A 27,078-nucleotide genomic window follows, 5' to 3' on the forward strand; every position below is an offset into this window, starting at 1 on the left:
TCTCCGCGCCCACGATCACGGTGACGTCAGCACAGCGGCACCAACGTCAGGCTGCCAAGCAGATCTGCATTTTGACTTTTCTCGGAGAATAAATAGTGTTTTGACAATATGTGAGGTTGAGGAAGTTAAAAAAACTTGTAATGTACATCTATAAGTTGAAGTTATTTTAATGAATACTCACATGGTATCATTGACCAGTTGATTGTTTGATGTGATGTTGAAACTTGTCAGATATTCCGACAGTTAGTGCAAAGTAACAAAGAGTGTTCACACAAAGACAATAAAAGAACAAAAGACCTCAGAGAAAGGACAATAAAGAGACTCCTTTCAACATTGTAGGCATCTTTTACAGCAAGTAACACAACATTAATGCGCTTACTATTGCTATGGTGGACATTATTGATTTTCAATGATAAATTCAATTCTTTACATGAGTGGCAGATAGGAAGCATGCTTTTTTGTAAAAGGGTATGAATATAAAAAAGAGTTTCAGAATAAAGGCCTTGGTTCAAATCTGTGAGCGTTTGCAAGTCAATAGTTCACACTGTGTCACACAGCCTGAAGTAAACTAACCCAGAAGGAACCATGTAGTGATTTTACTCCTGGAGCTGCTCTTCATCCTCCTGTTAGATAAATCTGAGAGAGTAAAAGTCTTTAAAGTCAGGGAGATGTGGAGCTTCTGAAGGCAATGAAGTGTGAAGAATCCTCCTGCTATGACATTCCACATTTTAAACATGCTCAGTTTGAATCTGTCTGTCCGTGGGTCTAGTAGTGCCTGACACCCTGGTTCCTCTCCCTCTCTCTGTCTGCTGCATCACTGCCTTTGACCTTTCCATTACGGTCGCCTGTGCGGCGCTTCAGCTCAGAACTGAGGGCAAAAAATACAAACAGTTCAGTCCCTAAAACATTTTCATTCATTCTAACAGGCAAAGGGATGTGTGTCTAATGTCCTGAAAGCTAAAATTGGATTCATCATCTGGTGTTTTACCTTTGGATGTGAGCTGGCACGCTGTCCTGAACCAGACTGTTGAGTTTGTAGTAATCCAGGAAGGTTCGCGCCACATTCCTGCCCAGCCTCATGTCTGTGGGACTGGGAGTTAAAGCTAACAGCCTTTGGATGATCATAAATCTGTCCAGTCTATGTTGGAGAGGAGTGCACAAGTATGTGATAGTGATAGTAAATGTGAATGTGCCCTGAAACTAACAAACAAAAAAATCACTGAATTAAGCGTTCAAATTTTCAAATGATCTGAAAGCAACTAAACAATAGGATTCTTTCTCTTTTTCTTTTTAGAAAAAATCATTCTTTTAATGACATTTGTCTTTGTATTTCATTTCATTCCTTCAATATTGATGATTTAGAATATGGATATAAGGAAGATACTTATTTCATAACATAACCACACCTGGTGAGGAACAACACGCTGCCATCTGATCTACAAAGTGAGGCAAAGTCCAATCACTTTAGCCAAATATATGATGCCGGTATGAATCCCACAAAAGCAATTACTGGTAGACCCAGGTCTTATTTAAATTCAAAGCTGAGCCTGAAATATCAATAACTTCTCTGCTTCTTTTATAACAGGACATCCATAAGTGCTGTTGCTAAGCTGGCGGTTATTAGGCTTGCAGAGCAGGTAATGATGGCAATCATGGTGAGATAACGAAGTAGCCTTAGAAAACCAACAATGTTTCCCATCAGCAGGCAGAATATAGGACGTATATTTAAATAAGGAAAAAGGGTGTTTCATCACCAAGACAGTCGTTATCAAGCACATCAATTAATCTATGCACCTTCCGTGACGCCAGTCCCTCATCCAGCATCTGTACTGACTGGTCATTCATACGATTCATAAACAGCCCAAAAACCCCCCACATTTTCTTTCTATCTAGAGGAACAAATCTCCTCGTTCTTCACCACGCGAGGACATGATGGAACAACACCGAGAGCTAATCAGTCACTTTCCTCTGTCGTTACCTTCTATATCCTCAGATACAGGCTGTCATCGGCAGGGCCGGACCGATCTGTCACAACGAGACGATTGAATAAAGAAGCAAACAGATTTTTTAAAAAGATGGTTACGCTGCCATTTTCATTTCCACGTTTCTACGACCTCCTAAAGTCAGATTTCCACAAAGGTCAAATGTTGTTATCTATGCTGCTGACAACACTCCTGGCTTTATTTCATGGATGTTCCCTTGAGGCTGTGGAGTTCCTCAATCTTCCACCGACGCGCAAACATGCGAAGCACTGCTGCTAACCTGTAAATATGCATTTAATAAGCATTCGTCACTGTAGTGTGTCACCTTGGCCTTTGAGTGCGTGTGTCTCCACATGTTGGGAAGTCTGCACAGGACTCCATTTTTCACTCTGCAGGCTGATGGCAACACTCTCCACAGGACTCCAGAGTCTATGTTTACATCCCATCTGGCTGTTTGTCTGAGTCCTGCCTCACTGTGTGTGTGCGTGTGTTTGTGTGTGTGTGTGTGTGTGGACCCCAACCGCATTGTTCATGAACAAACTAAACTTGCCTTCAAAATCTTGCTTTCATACAAGTTTTAATGTTTTAAACATTTGCCTGAAATAAAATGCCACATAACCCTTTTCTGTCCCTGTACCCACCGTAAACATGCTGCCGATGGCACCGTTTATGTAGAAACTTAGAAACTGCGAAGGGAGGCTCTGTGTGTGTGTGTGTGTGTGTGTGTGTGTGTGTGTGTGTGTGTGTGTGTGTGTGTGAACACTGATCATGCACATAAATACAGAGCTGAGCACAGATCAAGGTGGATGGATCGGCCTCCTCGTTCTCATTATACGATCTTTGCAAACAAAGTGGTGGCCAAAATGATGAGGAGACTTCGTCATATTTAGGTTTTAGCTGATTTTGTTGAATAAAATAAAACTTCTTGTAATCATTGAAGAACTACCTGTGGTAGAAGGAAGACAATGAATGTTCTCAGAGATATACTGACATTGAAATGGGCTGCTGTAGCCACTGCGGAAGGACAAATGGAATATTCACATTTAAAGAGGATAAACCCAGAAGGAGTCACTTCATCTGATATTTGTTGTGCTCAGAGCAAAAAACATCTGCAGATTTCATCAACATTATGAAGGGAAATCCTGTTTTGGAAGCAAGAAAAATCCAATATTTTCTGCAAAACAGGTCTTTTCAGTATCTCAAAAATATCACACCATCTTTGCGTTGTGCTCGTTCAGCCGTTGGACGTAAAATTTTTTATTCTGATCTACGTATTAAACTGACATCAAGTAACTGGATGGAAAGTAAGTGATTAACCGAATTGGTGCACATAATCGCCAGTAAGCTATGAATGTATGCAGCAAAGGTAACAAGGATTCATTTAATCTTATTTGATTTATCAACAGGTCACCGAGTTAATTGGCTTCTATCACCTGGTGCACGTGAATGTTAATAAGCAGTTAATGCTAACATGCTTCAAAAGTCTGCCTACTGAACATCCAAATTCACATGAATTCCCTCTGAACTCTGTGAGCATAACAGCACGTAAGCCTCTGACATCAGGAAAGTTTGGGGTGTCCTCCTCTGTTCTCTGTCATCAGCATAACTCCGCAGCTCTTTGGCCAGACCCGCTCCGCGACAAAAATATCTCCAGGACCCCAGTGTGCGCAGATGGCCGCTCAGCTTGGCTCGTCACGACTCGCTGTCTATTAGAGGAGGCCTCCGTGATGAACCGCCGGCTTCGGCGGGAGAACTCCGCACACCGAACAAATGGTCAGAGACACGAAGGGAAAAACCCAGAACACGGCTGCTGCTGCTGCGGCAGCTGCTCTGGTTTCCACCAGCGTAACTAAATATTAAACTATCATCAGTTCAGAAGCTCCTGAGAGGACCAATAGATGTGAACCTGCAAGGTCACAGCATCCGTCCTGCCAGTCTGAGCTCTGCTCTTCAACATCTCTGTGCTTCCTCTCTGATCAATATCAGGTTATTATCATAGCTGAAGGGCATGTCCACTTCTCAGACAGCAAAAACAAATAAATCCACAAAAAACAGCAGGGACATGGACCCTACTTTACCGCAGCTGTTTACTGTCGGCGCAGCATTCAGCGGATTTTACCGTCACGTCCCAGGGGCCTGGTCCAGGCAGACAGACAAGGTGAGGATGGGACAACACGGCCCCAGTGATAAAATGGACAAGACACGTGGAGAACGCTGTCCGGCTATAACAGGAGTTAACAAGAGACGGTCGGGGGGACATTCAAGACATCGATATGGACGACTGACAGGTGCTGTCACAGCACTGACACTCTGAGAGCAAATTATCAATGCTAATGAAGAGGCTAGTCGACAACAGCAGCACAAAAAGGACATTTCTGTCCCCAGCAGCGATCCACCAGACTTAAAGATCTCACGTAACGCTCCCCAAGGGGACAGACAATGGCTGATTTTAATCCCTGACAGAAACAGCAACATCCAAGGAGAAACGCTCCCTCTCTGGAGCCAGAGAGTCCAGTCTAATCTTCCCATGATGGCCGTTTACGAGGAGGCCACCAATGTCACAAAGAGTCGTTAATCCTGACGCCGTTTGTTTTAATAAAGTCCGTAACTCCAGTGACAGAGATTACAGATGATTTAGAGGGGTGAGCAACCGAAACAATCAACTGTTCTAAACAGGAAGTGACTATTAAATAAGTGGTCCTAATGTGGGTTTTACTGAGTCAAGTCAAGCCGCCACCCATACTGTGGCCGCCTCATCGTTATAACAATTAAATTACTGGATGCAAATACAAGACATGATCAGACTGCTTACATATTACGTCTCTAACAGTCTCTCCCGGGTCCAGTCTTATTTTTCCAGAATCAGCTTCTGTCCTCATAACTGATCTTGATTCTGCTGCAGTCGTTGCTAATAGTGCATCGTTCCTTTGAATGTTTTCAGACATTTGGTTGCAATTAAACTGTAATAAAATGAGAATCTGTTGTTTTGTAAGCGGCGTAAGCCCTAATGAAGATTCCAGTAAACAACTGGTGAGGTCTGGCTGGCTGCTGTGTGACTGATCACAGGAAATGTTGAACGGCAGATTCACAGACTCAATCAAACCCAAAACAATTAGGGCAAAACGGCAACATTTAATGAAACGAGACAAAAGTGAAGAATGATAACTGATCCAGAGACACAGATGATTTCTCCAGCGCTCCATCTTGTCTCCTGCATAATTCATCTGACTTCAGCTCTCACATCAGTTTACTGTCAGCCTTCATCTTTTATTGTTTAACCAGAAAGCAACAGTTTCACACTTGCTTCCTCCTGACGGTCACTGAACTGACACCAAAGAAACGGCAACATGGACCAAACTTTGCCCCTTTTTCTTGTTTTGGTGCATGAACATATTGTTCATTATTCCCTGTAAAAATCCACTTTATTTCCAACATACTGCGCCTATGAACCTGTGCATGTGCATGTCACGTGTCAGTCTCTGAGCTCTGTCATTTGCAATTCTCCCATCTGCCGCGTGTCAGCGTCAGTGACGCGTCACCCGTCCCACCGGCAGATCTGTCATTCATGGAGTCTTGCTGTGATGTGAGGTGCAGACCTGGATCACACACATTTAGAAAACAAGCGCCATGATCAGGTGCAGCCGCCGTCGATCCGTGACGTGATGAAGACTTCTGGGCTACATATGAGGAAAATGATGCACTACGATGAAATAAAGGACAAAAAAGTATCATTTCTAAGAAAAAAAATCGACCAGACAGTCACAAACCTGAACCTCCTTCTTTAGGGCCAAGCATCAGAAACACAGCCACACACACACACACACACACACACCCACACAGAAACACAGGCCATGTGATTAGAGGACAAAGAGAAGCCGGAGAAAGTTCTGTGTTTGTCCTGCTGTTTTTGGAGAGGATTCTCAGCTGGAGTAAATGATATGATGAGCTGTTGTGTTCTGTCTGATGAGATGAGAGGGGAGGACAAAACAGAGGACAAAAAAAGAAGAAGAAAAAAGGAACAACGTACCGTCAGAAGCTGGGTTAGACCTTTTCTGTGCGCCATCAAACTGTGACAAAAGTTTTGGGGGTGAGGAAGGTTACGATTTCAATTTTGGTGGTCACAAATCGCAGCAGGGATGAAAACGGTGGTGCTTTTACAGATTGAATGGGCAAAATCTTTATTTATTTGCCATAGATTAGATCACACATATGTTTGTGTGTGTGTACGTGTGTGTACAATTTACATCATGCAAGAGAGGTGTGTGTTGGTGGGTGTTGAGATGCCAAAGTTCCCTGTTGATGATTTGCACGCTCTATCAAGCTGACTGCTGGGGCGTGTAAAGCGACATGGTCGGTTCCTTCAACCTACCTGACCCCAATCTCTACTCTACACCATGTCCCTGTTCTACCTTCCTACCCTGTGGAGGCCCTCCGCCCCCTCACACACACACACACACACACACACACACACAAACGTCGAACAAGGTTTTTGACCTTCACGACAAAATGTCTGATTTTCTGACCTGCACTAGAGCCTATGAGATGGTTTATCTCATAAATTATTACTGAGTAGTTGATTGTTTGCACATTACTGTGGATGTACTCTGATCTTCCAGAAGAGACCAAACAGATCAGCTTCAAAGGCAAAAATTGGTCTGAAAAATTAAACCAATAAAATATTAGCGCTTGCTTTGATTTTCTATTGCTGCTTGTGTTTTCTGATTTCCTCCAAATGGCAATCTGGCCTGTTTTGAGAAATAAATATGGAATAATTAAAGCACAATGAATCACCCTTTTGTTTTTGAGCACTGATGTGGAGAATATAACACACAGACAGTTTGTCTGCTGCTTAAGTTTCTGTTGACTTTCAACGTCTGTGAGAGGCCGACAGTTCCAGATCTTCACACTAGAGGACACTGATGTTGCGTCTACACAAACTCTTTTCCTTTGAGTAATGTGGAGGAGACTACGTACTTTTCATGGCGGGTCCTTATCACTCTCTGAATCTCTCCTCCTCCCTCTTCTCATTCGCTCTATCTGTGAGATCTTACCACCGTCGGCCAGCTCGCAGGAGCTCTTCAGTGCTGAGAAGGTCAAAAGAAGGAAAACTTCCTCCCTAATGGTTCCATTAAGACACCTGTGACCTTCGCGTCTCATGAGGAACGTATGCGCGACTGTAGCTGACAGGACTCATGTTTGCTCCATTGTTCCGTTGTTTATCGCGCTCAAAGCCCGGCTGTGTGCATATGTCACCGTGAGCCCCTTTCTCGTCTCGCCTTTGTAAGGGAAATCAATAGAAGCGGCTATCACACCCCTGTTCTGTCACCGCGCATCTGTCGCAACAACAGGCAACAAATGGGCAACAAGGGTTTTAACATACACACACTGTCTGGGAGATTGTTAGTATAGAGGCTGGGCGTGTGTTTGTGTGTGATAAAATAAGCAGACAGCAGAGTAAATGCTGCTTCCTCCACTTTGAACCTGTATTCCTCCCATGAACACTGTACACATGAAGGATACATGTTTCCTCCGTGTAGGGTACAGGAGCTGTGCTGCCGGCTGTCATGTAGCTGTAGAAGGACACCTCCAGGGTGTAGCAATAGGAGGTGTCATCGAGGAGGCCACCAAGGAACCGCCTGCCAGTGCCGGCCTTCACCACGTCCCGGTTGAAGGACGTGCTGGACTGCAGGGACACAAAAAGGACAGCTGGATCCTGAAACTCGACATGATGCTGATGCTGTGAGGGATGACACAGTCACATGGTTGGTATTCATTTCCTCTCCCTCATTAAAAAATCGACCGTGTTATAACAAGTGAGAAAAGTGGATTAGGACTGAACTTTATTATTTCAGTTTCGCTTACCGTTGACATTTGACGAGGATCAAACTCATGGAACTACGTGCTGATGTAAGTTAGGTTGTTCTGCATCTCTGGTAATGAGAGTAGGGTGTTTCCATAGTGTCAGTGGTAGCTGAGTACGTTGGGGACTAGGCTGGGGAGTGGAGGGGTCTTGGATTAAGCCCCAGTGCAGACAAAACATGTGTTCTGGTAGTGGGGGAAGGTGCCAAAACACCTTCAGAGCACTGTCGAGGTACCCATGAGCAAGGCACCAAACACACAAATGCTCATACAGGGCCCTGCGACTGCAAACTGCCTTCACCCATTGTGTGCCCGCCCAGTGACCCCCAAAAGCCAAGACGAAGTAAAAAACAGTTGTGGAAAATAATAAAACATTTTGTCTGCATTTAAAATAATACAGACATTCTGTTTGAAAAAAAAAACAAAAAACCAAACACCTGACTGTCAACATGATTTTGACTTCTTCCTTGGGGCTTAATGAAAACACCAGCAGTTGTCTGAACCGGCTGACATCAGTAAAAATGCATTAAAAGTCAATGATTTGTTTCTCGCTAACATCCCGGACGTTCTCGGAAGGGTACAGAAGCTTATTTGCACAGATTAATTCAATGCAGTTATTCCACAAATGGCTGTCGCAGAAAAAAGTAGTTCAGCTCTCAGCATGTCAGCTACACCACACAAACATGACCTTGTCTGGGGGGGGGGATTGTGGGAGAAGTTGCCATTTACTGTCACTCCAGTTCGCCGCGCTGAGAGTTGCGTTGCTAAAATGCAGACTTGGCTGCCACCGGTGGGAGTTTGCAGTGATTGTGCTGCTGCTGCACTGAGCTTTAGGTAAGTGCTGAATGGGCGCAGGGACAAAAACGTGGTGAGGGAGATGACCCCCCCCCCCCCGGGCCAGCTGTCAAGCCAGCAGTCCAGAGGCAGAGAGCGGGCCGTAGGCTCCAGAAACGCCCTTTTCCTCCTCCATCTTAGCGCTACGGTTACGCTGACAATCAATGACATTTCTATAAATCCATCTGTCTGTTTTGGTCCTGAATCCAGACTGGAGCTGTGCGTAAATAGGCAATAAAGGTTATTCCTTATGATGTGTGTAAGTGGCTCTCTTAGGAAATGTCACAGCCAGTGAGAAAACAAAGGTCAGCGCGAGTGAAAATAAACGATTTGCTGGCTAAAGTATTGGTGTGAAAAATGTGTCGTTAGGGTTTGTATGCACGGCTGGTGGGGGGGTGTCGCGGTGACAGCGTGGGTGGTGTCCCCCACGGTTTCTTTGCCGATGGCATAAGGGTGTGCTTTTATTTTTGCTTGTCAGCGTGGCTGTGACCATATTTATGTCCGTGAACGTCACTCTTCCGTCATCAGAGCCCATCTATAGTGAATCCTGGAGATGACATCACCAGCCTATATCGATCCTTCCACGCTCACGTTCACACGCTGAAGGCGGAATAACCAATCAATGACCTGCCTACTGCAGGAGCTCTGCACTTTCAAATGTCCCGCCCAGAACAAACTTTGCTCTGGTTCCTGCCACCTCGAGAGACCGAACAAACGGCTCGGACCTCTTGTCCATCAGCCGTGAGGCTGCGCTGCAGCAGTAAAGTGCTGGTGGGTGACTGAGGAGTCAAAACACTGTCAAAACAGTCAGGGGGACTAGTGCTATTATGATTCTATTCATTTGGATCTGATAATGTTAGAGTTTGACAGGATGGGGTGTTTTCTTTGGTACTTCCAGCCTTGTTTTAGCCAATGTGAGACTGTCTGTTCACCTGATGCTTCATCACCCAGGTAATCTTCACATTCACCTGTGAACTGGCTGCAAAAGGAATAAGCTGAGGAGGAAGCCATGAAGTGGTTTCCCCTATAAACACCTCGAATTAAAACTTCCAGTGTTTTTCCTATTCTGACAAAACAAAACATCCACATCGACCAAAACTGTTGCTGGCATGAACCGGTCGTCACCTGGAGGACCACAGCGGGGGACCGTTAAACGCTTCACTGAGCGTCAGTGTTTATGGAGAAAACCACTTCATGGCTTCTTCCTGAGGTAATTCTGGGGCTGGAACTGGTGAAACTGTGCTCCCAGGGCCTCCTGTCTGCCGTGTCTGTGAGAGTGACTTACAAAGGAGAAGTCGGCTGCATTTTGGCAGAGCAGCCGGGGGAAGACAGCCTGTCTCTGGACGCGCTCCTCCTCCTCAAACACGTTGCCGTACATGAAACCGTTCAGCATGGTGGAATGGGCATGGACATCAATGTAGAACTCCAGGCTGACTCTCTGATGGAGGAAAAAGGAGGGGGCACAAAGAGAACAGGGAGGGATGGAGGTAGAGAGAGACACAGAAGATAAAACCAGCAGGTTAGCGGGGAAGATGGGATCTGTTTCTGACAGAATGAGCAGCACGTGCCAGCCTCGCTGGGGTGGAGCTCTCACCCAAGAACCTCTTGACACCGTTGACTAGAATCTGTTTACGACCTGAGCAGAGCCGACCACCCACACATCACTTCAGCCAGAGTGTCCTTCTGAAGGGCGCTGGCTAAGATGAAAACGGGGTAAAGCACACGCCCTCTCGCACCAACACGTCAGAGGTTCATCGCACGCTCCATACGTATCTGTGAGCTTAATGCTGACTTCACATTGAGCATTTAATGTCTTCGCCCTCTCGTAAACACGGTGGAAAATGGATTTGATAAGATCTCCTTTTCTCTTATTCTCTCAAGCACACACTCACACGCGCTGCCGCTCCCTCCGGCAGGCATGATTCTCTCATGCACTGACCTCAGCATCATCGTGATCAGAACCACTTTTAGGCGTCTAATGGCGAAACAGCCGTTTCTTTATTATTGGTATCATGCATATGGAAAGTGACAGATGCTTCCTGCTGCCTGCTCTGATGGAGTGGGCTTGAATGCCATTATACTCAATGGCACAGACAGGATCTGAGGGTGGCAGGTATGTACTTTGAAGTGTCCATACAGGGAAAATGGCATGTGTGTAGTGCGTAAAGGTGTGTTGCAGGGAGAAATTGCAATTCCTCAAAGTCGCCCTGCCCCTCCTACAATACTGCAACCTGTACTTTGGACTTTAGTGATAAGCTACCTGAAAACATGTGAAGCAGTAAAAGCATGTTTACGCGGTGCTACTCGTGTATGGAGGTTATAAAGAGGCGCCGATGATGCCGCAGTGGACGACAGCAGCAGGAAATGCTGACAAATATGATAATTGTAAAAATTTGAGCCACAGAAATACTGTGGGAGGGGGGTGAGCCACCTTCAGGCTGCTCACAGAGTCATTGATGACCCACATGACCCCTGCTGGATTTGGTGGCATTTGTTAGCATTAGCTCATTTGCTGCTACTGTTGCCGATGATGCCAGGGAATATAGTTGTCTTGCTAATAAACCAGATGTTTTACACTTTATTTCTGTGTGTTTTGGAAGATGATTATAAGGAATCTGATGTGTCCACTGCAAAACAAGTAAATATAATTAAATGCAAGCAAACAAGGGACAGAACAAGAACTTTTGTTTACTGACTAAAAGCTCATCACATAGCAGACACTAGAAATACATAAATACAAAAAAGATCCCCAGAGTTTAGCTGTTGACCTGCATCCAACACAATATGGTCCAGATTTGGCCTTGATTCAGCCATTTCACAAAAAATCCAAAACAAACAGGCAAGCAAACAAATACCTCCCCATAAACAAAAGTAAAATTTGGACCAGAAGCTATTAAAAAGTTTCACACACAAGGACAAAACCACCAGACTCCAAATGTCCCGACCCAAAGGGAGCATCTCTGGATTCTATGGTGTGTGTTGGTTCTCCCAAGAGATTAGGGAAACACTTCAACTCGCTAAGCCCGCAACAAACTCGTGTTTGCACCCACAAAAAGCCAGACGTTGCTCCTTCAGGTTTCTGTGTCACCGAGAAGCTGCTGAGAAAAAGGAAGCCTGCGTCGCCGCCGACAGTAAACCTTGAGAAAGCCGGCGTGTTACAGCCAGTAAAATAACCTCTCCTGACAGGAAGCTCCAGATTTCATTGGTCTTAAACTGTTTCTGACAAGGGCATGAATACAAGCCCCCCCACCCCACCCACCCACACACACACACACACACTTGTGACCCTTCACTCAGAGATGAGCCAACTATAGTCTTCCTTCCCCATTCTCCTCCATCTTGATCTACCGCTTTCACCCCCCCCCCCCCATTATAAATTCAGCACCTCACCTTGTTCCCCGTGGGCCATAAAGAGGAGGATGAGAGAAAGAAGAGGGGATGACTAAGGAGAGGAAGAGGAGTGGAGGAAAGGAGGGAGTGAGGAAGGGAACGAGGAAAAGCAACAATCTAATGGTGAGATTTGTGATTGTGTGTGTGTGTGTGTGTGTGTGTAAATAGAAAAACATACAGAGATGGGTGCACAAAGAGAGGAAATAAGTACATTAAGACAAACAGAAAAAGAGACGGAGATAGTGAGAGACATAGAGATGTGTGTATGGAGAGATTGACGGAGAAAGAGGGAGAGAGAGAGAGAGAGAGAGAGAGAGAAGAAAGCGGAGCTTGGGCGGCCCGGGCGGTGCGGCGTGCTTGCGTTTGAAATTCCGCTCACAGCCAAAGCAATTTCCTGGCGGTGGCTGTGCTGTCAGCTGCTTGGCTGGCTGGCGGTGAAATATGGTGGCTGGGAGTCAGCCGCTAGCGGCCCCCGACAACCTGATGGATGGAGCCCCAGAGGAGAGGAACAGCAGCAGCGGGAGAAGGTAGAGGAGGAGGAGGAGGAAGAGGAGGAGGAGGAGGGGAGAACACTGGTGTCGAGGAGCGAGAAACAGAGAAAATCAAAACACAAAAAAGTAAGAGGGGGGAAAAAAGAGCTAAATGCTGCCCAGGGAGGAGCAGTGGGATGTGATGGGACAGAGACAGAAGAATATAGAGAGAGTGAGAGGGAGGAATGAGGGATGAGGAGCCCCCGCCATGCAGCCGAGGTCCAGGTGCAGCCAACAGGTCTAACGAGCAGGAGGACGAGGAGAAGGTGGAGGTGGATGATCTGGAGGGTGATTGGCTGGTGGGTCTCCAGGATGACCCAGTGAGAGGAGCTGAACAACTGCTGAGGACAAAGGTCCATCTGCAGCTCCCCCACCATCGCCTACATCGGTCACTGATCACTTTCATGGCAGATGATGTCATCAATGCTCAGACAGGCTGCGGCATTTAGAACTCAAATCCACAAATACTGGCAGAAAGTTGTTTAATGAATTGTTAAATTTCACTGTTCTATCGAAACAATTATTAAAACTGTCAACTGGGTACATGAATCTGTTTGTTGGCTTAAATGCAGAACTAATTAATTTGGGCCCAAACTGCGGCATTAAAGGCTAAAACAATTAAATCTGCAACCCAAAATAACTCTAAATTCTTCAATTATCTTCAGCTCTCTGGGTTTGGGACAATTAGCAACAACAAAGTGAAGTTATATAAGTTTCTAAATCCTGATTATATCATCAAAACGTGGCTTGATCTGTGACGTTCCCGTCCTGGATAGGCCCCGAAGGCTCCCCTTCACAGCACCACGGGAAGGACAGCAGAAATAAACACGGTAACCGTAGTAACAGCCATGGAGCCCCCGACAATGTCATGTCCAGGCGTACTGCAATGCTCAGTTAATGCCCCGTCAATCAAAGCGGGACGTTTGTGAAGGCGCCGCTATGTGATTGATGCGTCAATTAACAGCCCGCTCTGACCTCCAGAATTGTTCATTTGAAATTGTAATTAAGCAATTAAGGGCAATTAAGAAACAGAGGCTGGCAAGTGAAAGTCAGAAGACAATTTGAGGCACAGACAGAGAGGACCAGAAGGGGGGGGGGGGGGGGGCTGTCCAAATTAAACCCCTCAGAGAGAGAAACTCCAGGGAACTCTCAACTTGCAATGAACTTGCAGACAGTTTATTGTAAAACCTCGAAGGTCAAACGAATGAATTTTGTCAGACAAGTATTTATCTGCCGCATATTAATTAGAATGTGTGTGTGTGTGTGTGTGTGTGCACACGCGCGCGTGTGTACGTGTGTGTCAGGGGGTGGGGGGGTTCTGTGAGGTCTGTAAATGCCGGCTTATCTCTACAGAAAAAGGAAAAAGAGCTGATTGAAGCAGGATTACAAGCTCCTGAATAAAGCTCCCAGCATCAGCAGAGCACCTTCGGAGGAAATAGCTGCTGGTTCAGGAAGAAAGTTGAACTTCCTGTGATGTTCGTACACGCGACTCAACATTTAAACGCTGCCCGTCAGATCCCAGCGATGGCGGACAGCTTTCAGCTTTAAACGTGAATTCTGAAGAAGGAATTTTGCTTATCGATCTCACGATCCTACCGTCTCGGTTAAACTTTTCTTTACACTTGTCTTGCGTCCTGCATCATCAGCCTTAGGCTCAAACTCAGTGTAGCCAGCCTGCTGTTCCTAGACTGGACAGAAGTGCCTCGGAATCAAAATCACCCTCTGCAGAATCTGCAGTCAGTGTTAAGGTCAAAGGTCATACGCACTAAGCGCGTGATCCACCTGGTTGACCTAAGTAACTTCTGCAACAGCCATCCATGAGCAACATGCCTCGGTGCTGCATGTTAGAAAAGTTCTGTGGTTTTTAGCTCCACCAAGCCTTTGGTTGCCCCCATTCCAGCCTGTTTAAAGGTCACTTTGGCAGTAACTGCTCAGGTAAGGGAGCCGTTTGATTTGTCAGCTTATGGACCACTGTTAGCATTAAATATTCACACCTGGTCAAACGGTCCCGCACGGAAGGGATGGAGGGAGAGGGAGTCATATCAGCGGAGCACCAGGTCCAACATTTCATTAGCTGGAGAAGCTATTTCAGGTTGCGGGGGCACATGGCCAGTGACCCTCTAATGATGTAGAAATGACAGAACATGGCAGATGGCGCAACCTGCTTCACGAACGAGAGTAAACGACACAAACGTCTCCCTCCGTCTGTCTTCCCTTCTGCCCCTCCCTCCCCCCTCCCTCAGTCTCTTCTCTGCTCAGATTGATGCTTTTATTTTTCTGTTTATGCTCACAGAGGTGACTCATAATCAACCTGAACGGACGCCGTCTCGGACCTGTAAGAGGGGAGCAAATGAGAGTAGAAGGAAATGATGAGAATGAAGAGCTGAATATTGAAAAACATAATTTGAACTGTTACGTAAAAGGGCTGAGATAAGGTGAAAGCCTGTGTCCTGGAGTTGGGGGAGGAAGGCATAAAATCACCAAAATGGGATGGATTCGGCTGCATTTTCTGTAAAAAGTCGATAAATTTGCGTCAAAGGGAGAAAGGATAAGGAGAATAAAGAGGAGGCTGGCGGTGGGATCGAAATGACGCAGAGATGATGGGGTAAAATTGGCCGTAAATCTCAAAAATGGATCAGAAATGCTTGGCTGACACCAAGAGGACGATACACATCAGGAAGAGAGGGTGGAAGGAGGAACAACACACACACACACACACACACACACACACACACACACACAAAAGAGATTCGACTGAAGGAAAGGGAACAGAAGAAGAAAAAATGGTGCAGTGGGAGGTGAAGAAGGGCATGAGGGAGGATTTCAAGGTGTGAGATCCATCTACAGGCTGTGACAGGGTTTAATACATTTGTTTCAAATTGAAAATTAATTTTCTAATATTGAAAAGGTCAGACAGAATCCACGGCAACAATGACCTCGTTGCCGTCCTTAACAAATTATCCAAAATGGCAGTGTCAAATCGGAGGGGGACATGTTGGCCAGTGATGAATGTCTCTGGTAATCAGCCAATCAAAAAGAATTCTTCTCCCCCTTTTGATAAATGAGCCGAAGAAGTGGCGCTATAGGAGAGAGATGGGTTCATTTGTTTCCTTTTTCCCTTTCCCCCCGTTCTTCTCCATTTTCTTTCTTTTTCAAAACAAACACAGGGGTAGCTTGGGAACAGATTATAGCTGCTTGCATCGCTGCCTCTCAGCCGTTTCCCCTGCTGACCGGCGTGCGGCTGCAGATGGTAAATGACTTGGGCAAGGTGGCCTTCAGAGGAGCGGGTTTACTGTGGAGTGGGTCAGCAAAAAGATCTCCTTTGCACCCTCACAGTGGGTGACCTTCCCGAACCCCCCACGCCGTGCCGGTGCAGATGTAAATATCACCATCGTGTTGCATCAGACGCTGGTCAGTTAGCCAGGAAGTAGAAGGCTCTTAATCAGTCCGTTGAAATGCCATTGTGAGAAACTCTGAAGCAGTTTACTTATTTTTAAATTTTAGGCATAATTTGTTGAGTTTCACAAACGCAGATGAATACAGATGTCCTCAGCTGCGTTGAAGTGATGCACAAACGTGCGTCGCGTAAAAGTCTGCAGCCATAAATACCGACTGATGGCTCTACTAGATTACTCGCGCTTCAAGCTTTGATTTAAACAGCACTTGTCTGGGAATTTATTGTCCCAAAGTGAACAAGGAAGCGATTTTCTCTGCACAAACACAGCACCGCTGAATTCACAATGATCAACACTCCCTTTGGACTGATGAGGGGGTCTGTCACAGAAATCACGGATGGGATCTCAGGCTAAATGGTTTTGTGCAACATGCGGCAATGTGACTTTGAATTATGTTGCCTGGCGCATATCTAAATTAGAAGTCATAGTGAATGACAAACAAAGCGGATTTATGTTTGCAGAGGTCCACAGAGAAACTTCTCTGTGCAACGAATCCATTCAGGACGACACCTTTACCATTGAAATCCCAGCAACCAGCATCAGCAGCCGACTGGAGGAGCTCAAGTGGGTTCAAAGGGTCAGTTTACTGGTCAATCTAGCTCCTGACCCTCACCTGTGGCGAGGAGTGTGGGGAGTGACCGAAACAATAAGATTAGCTACACGGATGTCTGAAATGAGTCTCCTCGGGGGGGCGGCCAGGCTCAGAATCACAGACACAAGTGAGGAGCTCAGACATTCATGTTTATAGGAGCCAACTGGGGCGGCCAGGGCATGATTAGAATGCTCCCCCGGGGTCTGCATGGGGAGGCTTTTTTAGGCACGTCCAGTTGGGAGGAGACCCTGAGGCAGACCCAGCACGCGCTGAATGGATTACATTTCCCATGTAGCCCTGAAACACTTTGGTGTTCTCCTGGAGGGGCTGGAGGAGGTAGCTGGGGAGAGGACGGTCTGGGCTCCTGCCCAGAGAGGGATAAGAGGAGGAAAACGGAAGAGAATGAAATTCATCCACAGCAGGTTGAAGCATAAAGACCTATGTGTGTTGTTCAGAGGTTCAGATTAGGAAACACTGGACTTCAATGGATATCACACAATACATGAGCTTATATTTGTGGACAATAAGTGGGTAATATAGTAATGTTAATCAAGATGCAAGCGAAAATGACTGTGATGGGAGGTGATTAAGAACACTTCAGAGCACAGTGAAGCACTGTAGGTACGTGTTGGAATGTGTGTCGGTTTGCCCAGAATGAGTCCGGTGTGTGTGTGTGTGTGTGTGTGTGTGTGTGTGTGTGTGTGTGTGTGTGTGTGTGTGCGCGAGCGTGTTTATGTGTGAATGACAGCCAGGAGTGGATCGCCCTGCCATGACAGAGTCTATCGATCAGTGTGTCAGCATCAGGGGAAAAGGTTAATCTGCCTGATGCCAGCTCCACGCCTTATCCCATCTCTAGACTGCCCTCCGTCCCATCCCGGCCCGCTCCCTCTCTTATCAGGATTAGAGGAATGTACAAAAGGGCAGAGTATTCCCAGGACACACGCTGACCTTCAATAATCCCGCCAACCTGCTGCTGTGCTTATAATTAACATCAGGAACAAAGAGAGAAATCCCTTGCCTGCCTGGGTAACATTCCTCTGCCTGAAGAGGAGGTAAAAATTACAGCAACTCCAGACTGACAGCGTAGTAAAATGCCTCAGTAACAATTCTGAATGGTCAGGAGAGCCCAGCTGACATTCTAGGTGCTGACTGTCCCACCCACATTCCCAGGTGCAGGCAGCCAGAACCTGCTTCAGAGGAACACGCTGAAGCAAGCAGGAAGGCAGAGAACCGTACTGCACACTCTATTAATGTGTGTGTGTGTGTGTGTGTGTGTGTGTGTGTGTGTGTGTGTGTGTGTGTGCTGACCGGGTCCTGGTTCATCTGTACTATGAGTTGTTTGACAGCATGCAACGTGGGGTGAGCCCATGGAGAGGGATCCTGCCAGTGCCGATTCAGGTCAAAGCCCATCAGAGAGCACCTGAAAACACACACACACACACACACACACACACACACACACACACACACACACACACACACACACACACACAGAGACATGATTTCAGCCATCGGTAATTTTAGGTAAAGTTTGGCAACGTGGGACGAGCATTGAAGAAGCAGCATTTTTTTCAAGGTTTGCATTGTATCTTTAGCTTGTGTGGTACATTTGTGGTGTGAGTACTACACTGCCAATGCCTGGGAGGCAGGTTTGATGATTTCACACTTTGATAGAGCACTCTGCAGATCCACCGCAGCTGATCTGCTCAACTGTGGTAGCTGGAGCTGTGATTCTGGACGCTGTTATTGCTCTGGGTTACTGCTGCATCTGTTTGAATTTGCCGTAACACCAAATTACCTGGGAGCTGACTGCTCCTATCACCATTAGTCAGCGTTAGCAACCAAACAGCACACGGGAGCAGAGTTTGTAAAGCAGTGCTCCACCACCATGCTGAGCAGAGAGCTACGGGTATTTGCAGGGTTGGCAAGCATTTGCCTAATCGAGGCGCGTTAATAATCAGAAAACGATTGTTGGCAGGTTCTAATGACCAAATGCAGTCATGTCTAAACGGTGAGCTCAGATCAGTCATTAGCATGCTGGCCCATCAACTAATGACGCCACAGGTCCAAGACAAGCAGGGAGGTTGCATCAGTAAATCTACAAACTGACATATTTTATATTTATTTAAGCCCATGGTGATGACACTAGGGAGAAACTGAGCAGAGGTGCAGTTGTTTTCCTTGGATCAACTGACATTGATTATTTGTGTTGCATGTTTCCTCGTCTCCTAGCCGGGATAGCTGTGCACTGTGTGTGTTTATGTGTGTGTAAGAGAGATTTAAGTAAGGTAAAAGTAGTACCTGCATGAAAACGTGTGACAGAAAAAGCATGAAAACAGGATTTGTCAATCAGCAATCACCGTTCAACAAAGTGACATTTTTCCCAGTGAGGCGTTTTGGATGCAACGACACCGCATCTCCACTAGATGGCACTCGGAAACACACCAGAGCAAAGAGCTGATGCTTATCTCAGTGTGCATTAGTATTCCTGGGGCTGAGCCTATTAAGTAAAAGGCAATTATGAAAAAGGGAAAGAGAATAGAGGAGAGGAGGATGCCGACAGTGCTGAAGGAATAGCGTTAAAGACAGAAATGAGGAGAGCACTGATGGAGACAGGCGGAGAGAATAGCCTTAGAGCTAACTACCGGGCCTGTATCTTTAACAGATGCACTGCTGTGAGCTATATGAATTCATTAAGCCCTCTAAGTGTGGAGTAAAGAAGGTGGAAAGTGATAAAAACGTGCGCTATAGGAGTTCTGTGTCTATCACTGAAAAAATAAACGTCACCTAATTGCATTTGTTTACCTGTAGTTTCCCAGGTAAACTCCATCGGGGTTGAGCATGGGGACGATCTTGAAGATCACGTGGTCTCTTAGGATCCGAGCCACGGGATGCTGGCTCACCAGAAAGTCAATCACACCTACATCAAACACACACACACACACGCGCGTATTTGCACAAAGAAAAACCAAAGATGGATCGGCAGTTAATTGAGTTTCGAAAAACAAAAGGAGAAGGAAGGACAGAGAGGAGCATTGTCAGAATCAGGGGAGGAAGAGGAGAAGTCAAGGCGAAATCGATACAAATGGAATGGAGCTGACAGGGCTGGAAAAACAGGCAGCACACTGCAGGCTGGAAGCCAACTCATGATGGGTGGATGGGTGGATGGATGATGGGTGGATGGATGGATGGATGGATGATGGATGGATGATGGGTGGATGATGGGTGGATGGATGGATGATGGGTGGATGGATGGATGATGGGTGGATGGATGGATGATGGGTGGATGATGGGTGGGTGGATGATGGGTGGATGGATGATGGGTGGATGGATGATGGGTGGGATGGATGATGGTGGATGGATGGATGGATGATGGTGGATGGATGGATGATGGGTGATGATGGGTGGATGGATGATGGGTGGATGGATGATGGGTGGATGGATGATGGTGGATGGATGATGATGGGGTGGATGATGGATGGATGATGGTGATGGGTGATGGATGATGGGATGGATGGATGGATGATGGGTGGATGGATGATGGATGGGTGGATGATGATGGGGGATGGATGATGGGTGGAGTGGATGGATGATGGGTGATGATGGTGGGATGGATGATGGGTGGATGGATGGTGGTGGATGGATGGGATGGATGATGGGGTGGATGGATGGATGGATGGATGGATGATGGGATGGATGGATGGATGATGGGTGGATGGATGGATGGATGGATGGATGGATGGATGGATGGATGGATGGATGGATGGATGGTGGATGGATGATAGGTGGATGGATGGATGGATGGATGATGGATGGATGAATGGATGGATGGATGATAGATAGATAGATAGATAGATAGATAGATAGATAGATAGATAGATAGATAGATGGATGCATCTCTCATGTGTCTATGTGAGGCACCACCATTAAATTTCCATCCACATATCAATACAGCCGTTTTTGAAAGGTGTTGTGTACCCCCCCCCCCCCCCCCACACACACACACACCCCTCCCTCACACACACACACCCCTCCCTCACACACACACACACTCCCCCTCACACACTCATATCCCCTTTAGGGTGAAAACAAGCAGAGGAAAACTGCTGGTGTCAAACTGGAAAACAGAGGCAGCGTGCCTGGAAGCAGCTGCTTTGTATTTTGCATATCAGATAAGAATGAAAAGGTAAACAGTGGGCGGAGACCCGATGCCTTCTCGCCGTTTACAGAGATGAGACCCTCAATACTTGTGATGAACAGTTCATCAAACACATGAACGTGGGATCGACATGTTGTTCCTGTAGATGCAGGGGGATTAGAACACTGTATCACTGGATTTACTGGACACATTCTGCCCTCTGACAGGGTGGTGTTGCTAAAATAAATACACAAATTTAACAGAAATCAGGCAAAGATGGAAAACTGGAAATAATAAATCCACAAAGGAAGTGGTTGATAGTGAAGCCACAACTAAAATAAAAGCACGATTGTCTGTTCAGGAGCAGATAAATTGAATTCAGGGGAGAGGCCGTATGCATCCATGGGTCTGGGCTTCAATAGTAATGAGGTTTACACCCTTGTAGGCCTCTGAATGCAGCACCAGACTGGTGCACTGCTCCGAATCACCTGACATAACATTAAAACTTTACCTTGACAGATGAAGGAGGCGGGAGATTCTCCAGGGTGGACGCGGGCTGTGAGAAACACCAACTTTTTACCCCTCTCTGGACTGTGGGGGACTGAAAAGCAGACAGAGGAGGGGGGGGGGGGTGCAAAGGGAGGTGTTGAAGGGAGGAAGAGGTGGTGTTTTAAATACACACAGTTGCCTGTAGAAGATACCACTTCTGACATTTTTGTCATATGGTTATTAAATATAATTATCTTAATCCTAATGAATAACGCAGGTTCTGGGGTCCAGCCTGAGGGGCTGGGTGGAAACACGCTGACCCTGACGTCTGTTTCCAGCCAGGCACACATTAATCAAACATCAATCCCACATATGGTAGAGAATAATAAACAGCACCGGTGAATCAAACACCAACAGAAGTCAGACTCAGCCTGCAACAGATGTGACCTGATCTGCTTTCATTCAGGGCCTCACCCCTCTCTCTGACAGCATCCTCTCCTGACACGGACAGATAAAGGGCTGCCCATTAATTTCGCAGCATTAAAACGGGTTAATTGGCTGATAAATATGGAAAAATGCTCTCTTCTCCGAGTTGAATGGATTGAAATGGTTACGCTTCAGTACGGTTCATGGCAGTTCTTCAAATATCAAACCAGAGCAGTTATTGTTCAAGGATCTTCAAGTGTTTCTGCCTTTAAACTGTTTCTGCCTTCATGGGTCCGTGTTTATCTTCTCTGACTGTTGCTAATGGATGAAAGTGATCTCATCGCTATACACAAACCTAATATCTTATTGATCCTATCAGCCGCTTCTGCTGAGCAGAGAAAATGCTAATTAGCAACAGGCTATGCACCTCTGTAATTGTAATCTAGACTCATAGCAGCGAGTGTGTGTGTGAGTGTGTGTGTGTGTGTATGCTTGAGTGGTTCGAGGTCGTAAACAAAAAAAAAGAAGCATTGTACCATTTAAGTACTCTGCCTCTGATTTTGTTTCACTTTTCGCTCCCCCTGCCCTTCACAGAGACAAATGGCTTTGCCATTCTGGAGTCTCGGTGGAGCGAGGCGGCCCGTTTGTTGTAAATGTGAGTGCTTACGGTTTGGCTGGCTGCTGGTTGCTCAGTCGCTGTGAAATTCCATCACTTAGAAATTCTACTTTACCTCGAGCCCAGGCCACCAGATCGGCTCCTGCAGGATCAGCGCCATGACACACACACACACACACCCAGAGCCTTGTATTTCCATCTTTGTGGGGACATTACCCAGCTCCCTACCCTAACCCTCACCATCCCAACCAACCCCAGACTAATTCCAGTTCTAACTACAGCTTGAAAACCACACATGAGCCCAGAAACAGTCCTCTGGACATGTGGAGATCAGCCAAAATGGCCTCTCTTTACTCGAAAAATTTGTATTTTGGTCGTCAAGTTAAAGCAACTACAAGGGGACACACAATACACACACACACACTTTAGTATAATACTCTGATCAGGAATAAGGAGAGTGGAATACAGTCGTACACATGTTGCCTTTATCCCGACACCACACAGGCAGCTGCTGTGGTCGGGGAATTCAATCATCGAGGCCACACTGCTTCATCAAAACAATTTCATACAGCCACAGCCTGGCGCTCACAGCGGAGCCCACATTTTCTCTGCGTGCTGCAAGCTGAAAACAGCTCAGTAGAGGTTTGGATTGGATTTACGTACATTAGGTAAAAGAGATTAGAGGTTAGAGAGCGTTTAGTTGTAGTTAAAGTTTGGAGGCCAGCATATACGTATGGGTGCTCACTAAAACAGAAACAGTGCCATGCTTCTGTGTGTGTGTGTGTGTGTGTGTGTGTGTGTGTGTGTGTGTGTGTGTGTGTGTGTGTGTGTGTGTGTCCTCAGGGCTCTTGCAAATGCTCCCCGAGTAGCTCTTGTGTTTACGTGTTTGTATCTGCAGTGCTTTGTATCAGGCTGTGCCCAGCCAAGTGTTGCAGCACAAAATAAAGTCTCATTATTCCATAGGCACTGCAGAACCCAGAGGGGAACCCAGAGGAGCTAAGCACCTCCAAATATACAGCACACGCAAAGAGAAAGACGCGTTTGGATGTGAAATATTTTTAAAATGATGGATAATTATGGATAATTAGGGCGTTGGGGTGCTGCAGCGACATTTTCTGACCTCAAGGTGTCAGAAGAGATCAGCAGGGACAATCTGAGGTAGGTGTGTGCGTGTGTGTGTGTGTGTGTGTTGGGGAGGTCCTCATGTCAATCTTGACATGAGACAGAGAAGACAAATTGACTGAAACTGACATTTCTCAGTTTACACATATCACCAAGTACCAAGGAACCTTTCTTTCTCTCTTGTTGCAGGCAATCCAGAGGACGTGCTGTGCAGCGCCCTCATTAGAGGTTTATTGCTCATTTTAATATTTCATTAGCATTTGGAGGTCAAGTCGACATCATCTCAGTGTCGGTTGGACAGTCACAGCCCTGAAAGCACTGTAAAACACTGTAAAACCACCCGTGGATGAGCGAAAGGGAAGATATTCCAGACTCGCCGACCTGGACGCTATTTAAGTAATAAAATGAATAATAATACACTTCTGATCAATTTCTAGTTTCTTAATTTTAATTAGGTTGGCACAAACATAAATATCCTCAGATAAGTGCAAGCTTCTCCAGCATTTGTGGAAATGATTTACATTCCATCACTGGAAATAATCAGAAAGAAACTGGGCAGGGTACAGCAGGGGAGGGACGTGACAATGAGAGAGTGAGAGCAGCAGAAGCAAAATTTATGGCCACACTTCCAAATCAAAGTGCTCCCTCAGCATAATTCTCACCTGCCAAAGTCACACACACACCGTAAGGCCCATTACTGCCCATGCTTCTGCAGGCAACCCGGAGAGAGACGGCGTCAGGCCACCAGCAACTCTGATAAATATGTAAATGACTGGAGAAGAAAAGCGCCTGCGAAAAACAACATAAATCTACTGGAGTCTGAAGGTCAGCGCAGACTCTGCTGGTCAGCTCTTTCTCTGGCTGCACAACTTTGGGTTCAGACTCATAAATACTGACATAATGAAATTAAGAACGTCCTCATCAATTTTCTCTGGCAAGTGCAGCACTTCCAAAGGTTTCCCCCAGCTTTGTGCTGGGAATACGTTCAGCTGGACCAAACGCAGATTTGGCTTATTCCTTCACTATCGTGGTGGTTCGAACATCCAGAAGCTTCATTACAGAAAATGCTTCACCCGCCCAGTGAGACTGTAAAAACTGCCCCCCCCCTCCTCTCTGGGTTTTACACTGTCGTAAATTAGCATCACTTTGGCGAGATGGCGACGAGACGCGCTCGGCGCCATCTCGCTGCGTCATATTCAGGATGGGCGCATGTTGTAAATTGTCACTGGCACCGAATTTATACAGAGCCTTGGGACGAGCCCGTGTACGTCCCAGCTGAGCGAGCCCCCTACCACTATCAAACCTCTTCACACATCCCCTCGCCATCCACTGACACCACCTTCTTTCACCTCAAGGACAAACGGAGCGGGTGATAGAAAGAGAGAAGGAAAAGGGGGATGGATTGGGACGGGAATGTGCGCTGAAGTGCAGAGGGCTCTGAAGTGATAAGAGTTTTATGATGCTGTTTTCTCGGTCCCCAGGAACTGACCAGGACTTAAAACTCTGTGTGTGTGTGTGTGTGTGTGTGTGTGTGTGTGTGTGTGTGTGTGTGTGTGTGTGTTGCAGCCTGTGGCATGTCTCAGATTTATTCTGCTCATTTTATTGAGGGGAGGGGGGACACACTGCCAAGGCCTCCTCACACATTCATAAAGCATCTTCTGTCACACACCACACATTACACACAGCTACGCCCTGTGGTGAACCCTGCGTGTGTGTGTGTGTGTGCGTGCGTGCGTGTGTGTGTGTGTGTGAAAATTGGAATTTGAATGACAGCTCAAACATAAACACGGCTAATTGTCATGAAATGAGAGCGGCGTGCCTCCTCTGAAGGCACTGAAGCCGGAAGACAGAGACTGAAAGATGGACAGAGGGAGGACACTGAGGACGGACAGAAGGACAGACAGGGACAGGGGTGAAAAGAGGACGCAGACAGGAGCTCCAAAGCACACATTGGATTTTCCTCAGCTCTTATCTTATTCCCTTTCTTGCGTGGTGTCACTCAGAGCCGCCGTCATTATGTTTTTAATGAGTGACCGTTTGAGTTTATGGGCGGTCTTTGTGCTTCATTGTCTGCTGCTCTGCCTCCACATTAGACGTGAGGGGAAGGTGCACGTCAGGTAGACAGAAAGATTTTTAAAAAAACATGGTTTTGTTGACCCAAATGTTCAGTTTCTGTAGAAAATTAGACACCATTTTCCACAAAAACACACAGTAGAGGTTCTTCTGCAGTGCATGTCGATCCATGCGCCCTCAATCCTTAATATTTGTTAAGGTTGTCCGCTTCTAAATAATCACAATACGTTTAATTCAAAAGCTAATTCACAAAGCCACTACTAAAAGAAAATCGAAAACTGAAGAGGATCTTATGTCTCTGATGGTTTGAGTGGTTTTACGTCACATCTATCCCAATATTTCTTTGTCTCGACACTCTGTGGCCTCAGCGCTCTGATCTCCATCCTCCTCTCCTTCTTCCTCTCTGTGTGTGCTTCACATCACAGCACCCAGCAGGAACGTGTGTGGAGCTGAAGACGGCAATCAAAAGCAGAGCTGCGTGTGTGTGTGTGTGTGTGTGTGTGTGTGTGTGTGTGTGGGATCAAAACAGCCATGTCCAGACAAAAGAGACGGACAGCGGAGAGAAAAGAAAATTGGGAGGGTCATAGATGGAATGAAGGGAAGACAAAGAGAGAGATATAGTGAAATAAAGGGGGGGGGGGGTGCAGGAGCAGAGGGAACCCTTGAGATGACAGCATGTAAATATGCCAACGGCGGGCTTCTAAAGTGGAGATGAAGAGGCGGCGGGATAAAAAGCTCTGAGCACTGTGTGATTATGGATCAATTTGCCGCAATCAAGCCCCCTTATGGCTGGTCCCTGTGAAATGGAGAGATTTCTGCTCCTCAAGGGCAACCGTGATGACAGCAGAGGTCACAGACAATGTGTGTGACGGCGCGGGGACACGGAGACGGGGCGAGAGGAGCGGCAGAGGGACGCGAAGAGGGGGCTAGAGGAGGTCCTACACGTGTGCGTTCAAGCCTCCGCTGAGCCAACCATGAGGATACGACTGTTAGTCACCATTAATATTGGTGAAGAAGCTCCGACAGCACCGACGGGAGACCAGCTTTCAACAGAGGACATGAATCCGAACACAACTTCAGTCAAGAGCTTAACATTAGATCATGTTGCCTTTTCAGCCTTAAAAGCCTCTCGAGGACAAGTACAATGACCTTTTCTAAATGTTAAGATCTTTAAAATGAGGTTACAAAGCACCAAACACTGAGGGGCCGAGTTCAAGCACTCATTCGCGCCTCGGAGAAGCGCTGTGCAGTCACACATTGTTTTATGGAGAGCTGCGAGTCCTCCAGACTCCAGACAAATAAAAAAGGGACCATTGTAGCATCAAAAGCAGCGCAGCCTTTCAGCGCTACGATAGGAACGGATCAGCGGCGCTAAGTCAGAGGCAGAGGCTGTTCAGGGTTTCAAGGCGTTTGCGGCGGGCTTGTCTGGCTCCCGACTCCCCTCTCACCTTCAGGAAATGATGACGGGGGAGAGGGACATAAAACGGAGGAATGGCCGGTCGGCGCGCAGCGTGATCCAGAATCAGAGACGGTCGGTGATGGCCTTTTTTGAAGAATGCGCCACTGAACTTT

General features: G+C 46.6%; 1 protein-coding gene across 1 annotated transcript in view; it reads right to left on the reverse strand.

Moving 5' to 3' along the window:
- Window positions 1–97: 97 nt before the first annotated feature.
- agbl4 (AGBL carboxypeptidase 4) overlaps window positions 98–27,078 on the reverse strand; it is a 180,953-nt gene continuing 153,972 nt past the window's right edge. The window contains exons 7-13 of the mRNA XM_029828419.1: window positions 21,292–21,381; window positions 19,448–19,562; window positions 17,951–18,062; window positions 9,961–10,113; window positions 7,503–7,665; window positions 989–1,082; window positions 98–868 (exon numbers count right to left, since the gene is read on the reverse strand). Of these exons, the coding sequence (XP_029684279.1) occupies window positions 766–868; window positions 989–1,082; window positions 7,503–7,665; window positions 9,961–10,113; window positions 17,951–18,062; window positions 19,448–19,562; window positions 21,292–21,381 (830 nt within the window). The 3' untranslated portion in view covers window positions 98–765. The remainder of the gene's footprint in view (window positions 869–988; window positions 1,083–7,502; window positions 7,666–9,960; window positions 10,114–17,950; window positions 18,063–19,447; window positions 19,563–21,291; window positions 21,382–27,078) is intronic.

The sequence above is a fragment of the Takifugu rubripes genome, chromosome 20 (genome assembly GCF_901000725.2).
Source record: "Takifugu rubripes chromosome 20, fTakRub1.2, whole genome shotgun sequence".
NCBI lineage: Eukaryota > Metazoa > Chordata > Actinopteri > Tetraodontiformes > Tetraodontidae > Takifugu > Takifugu rubripes.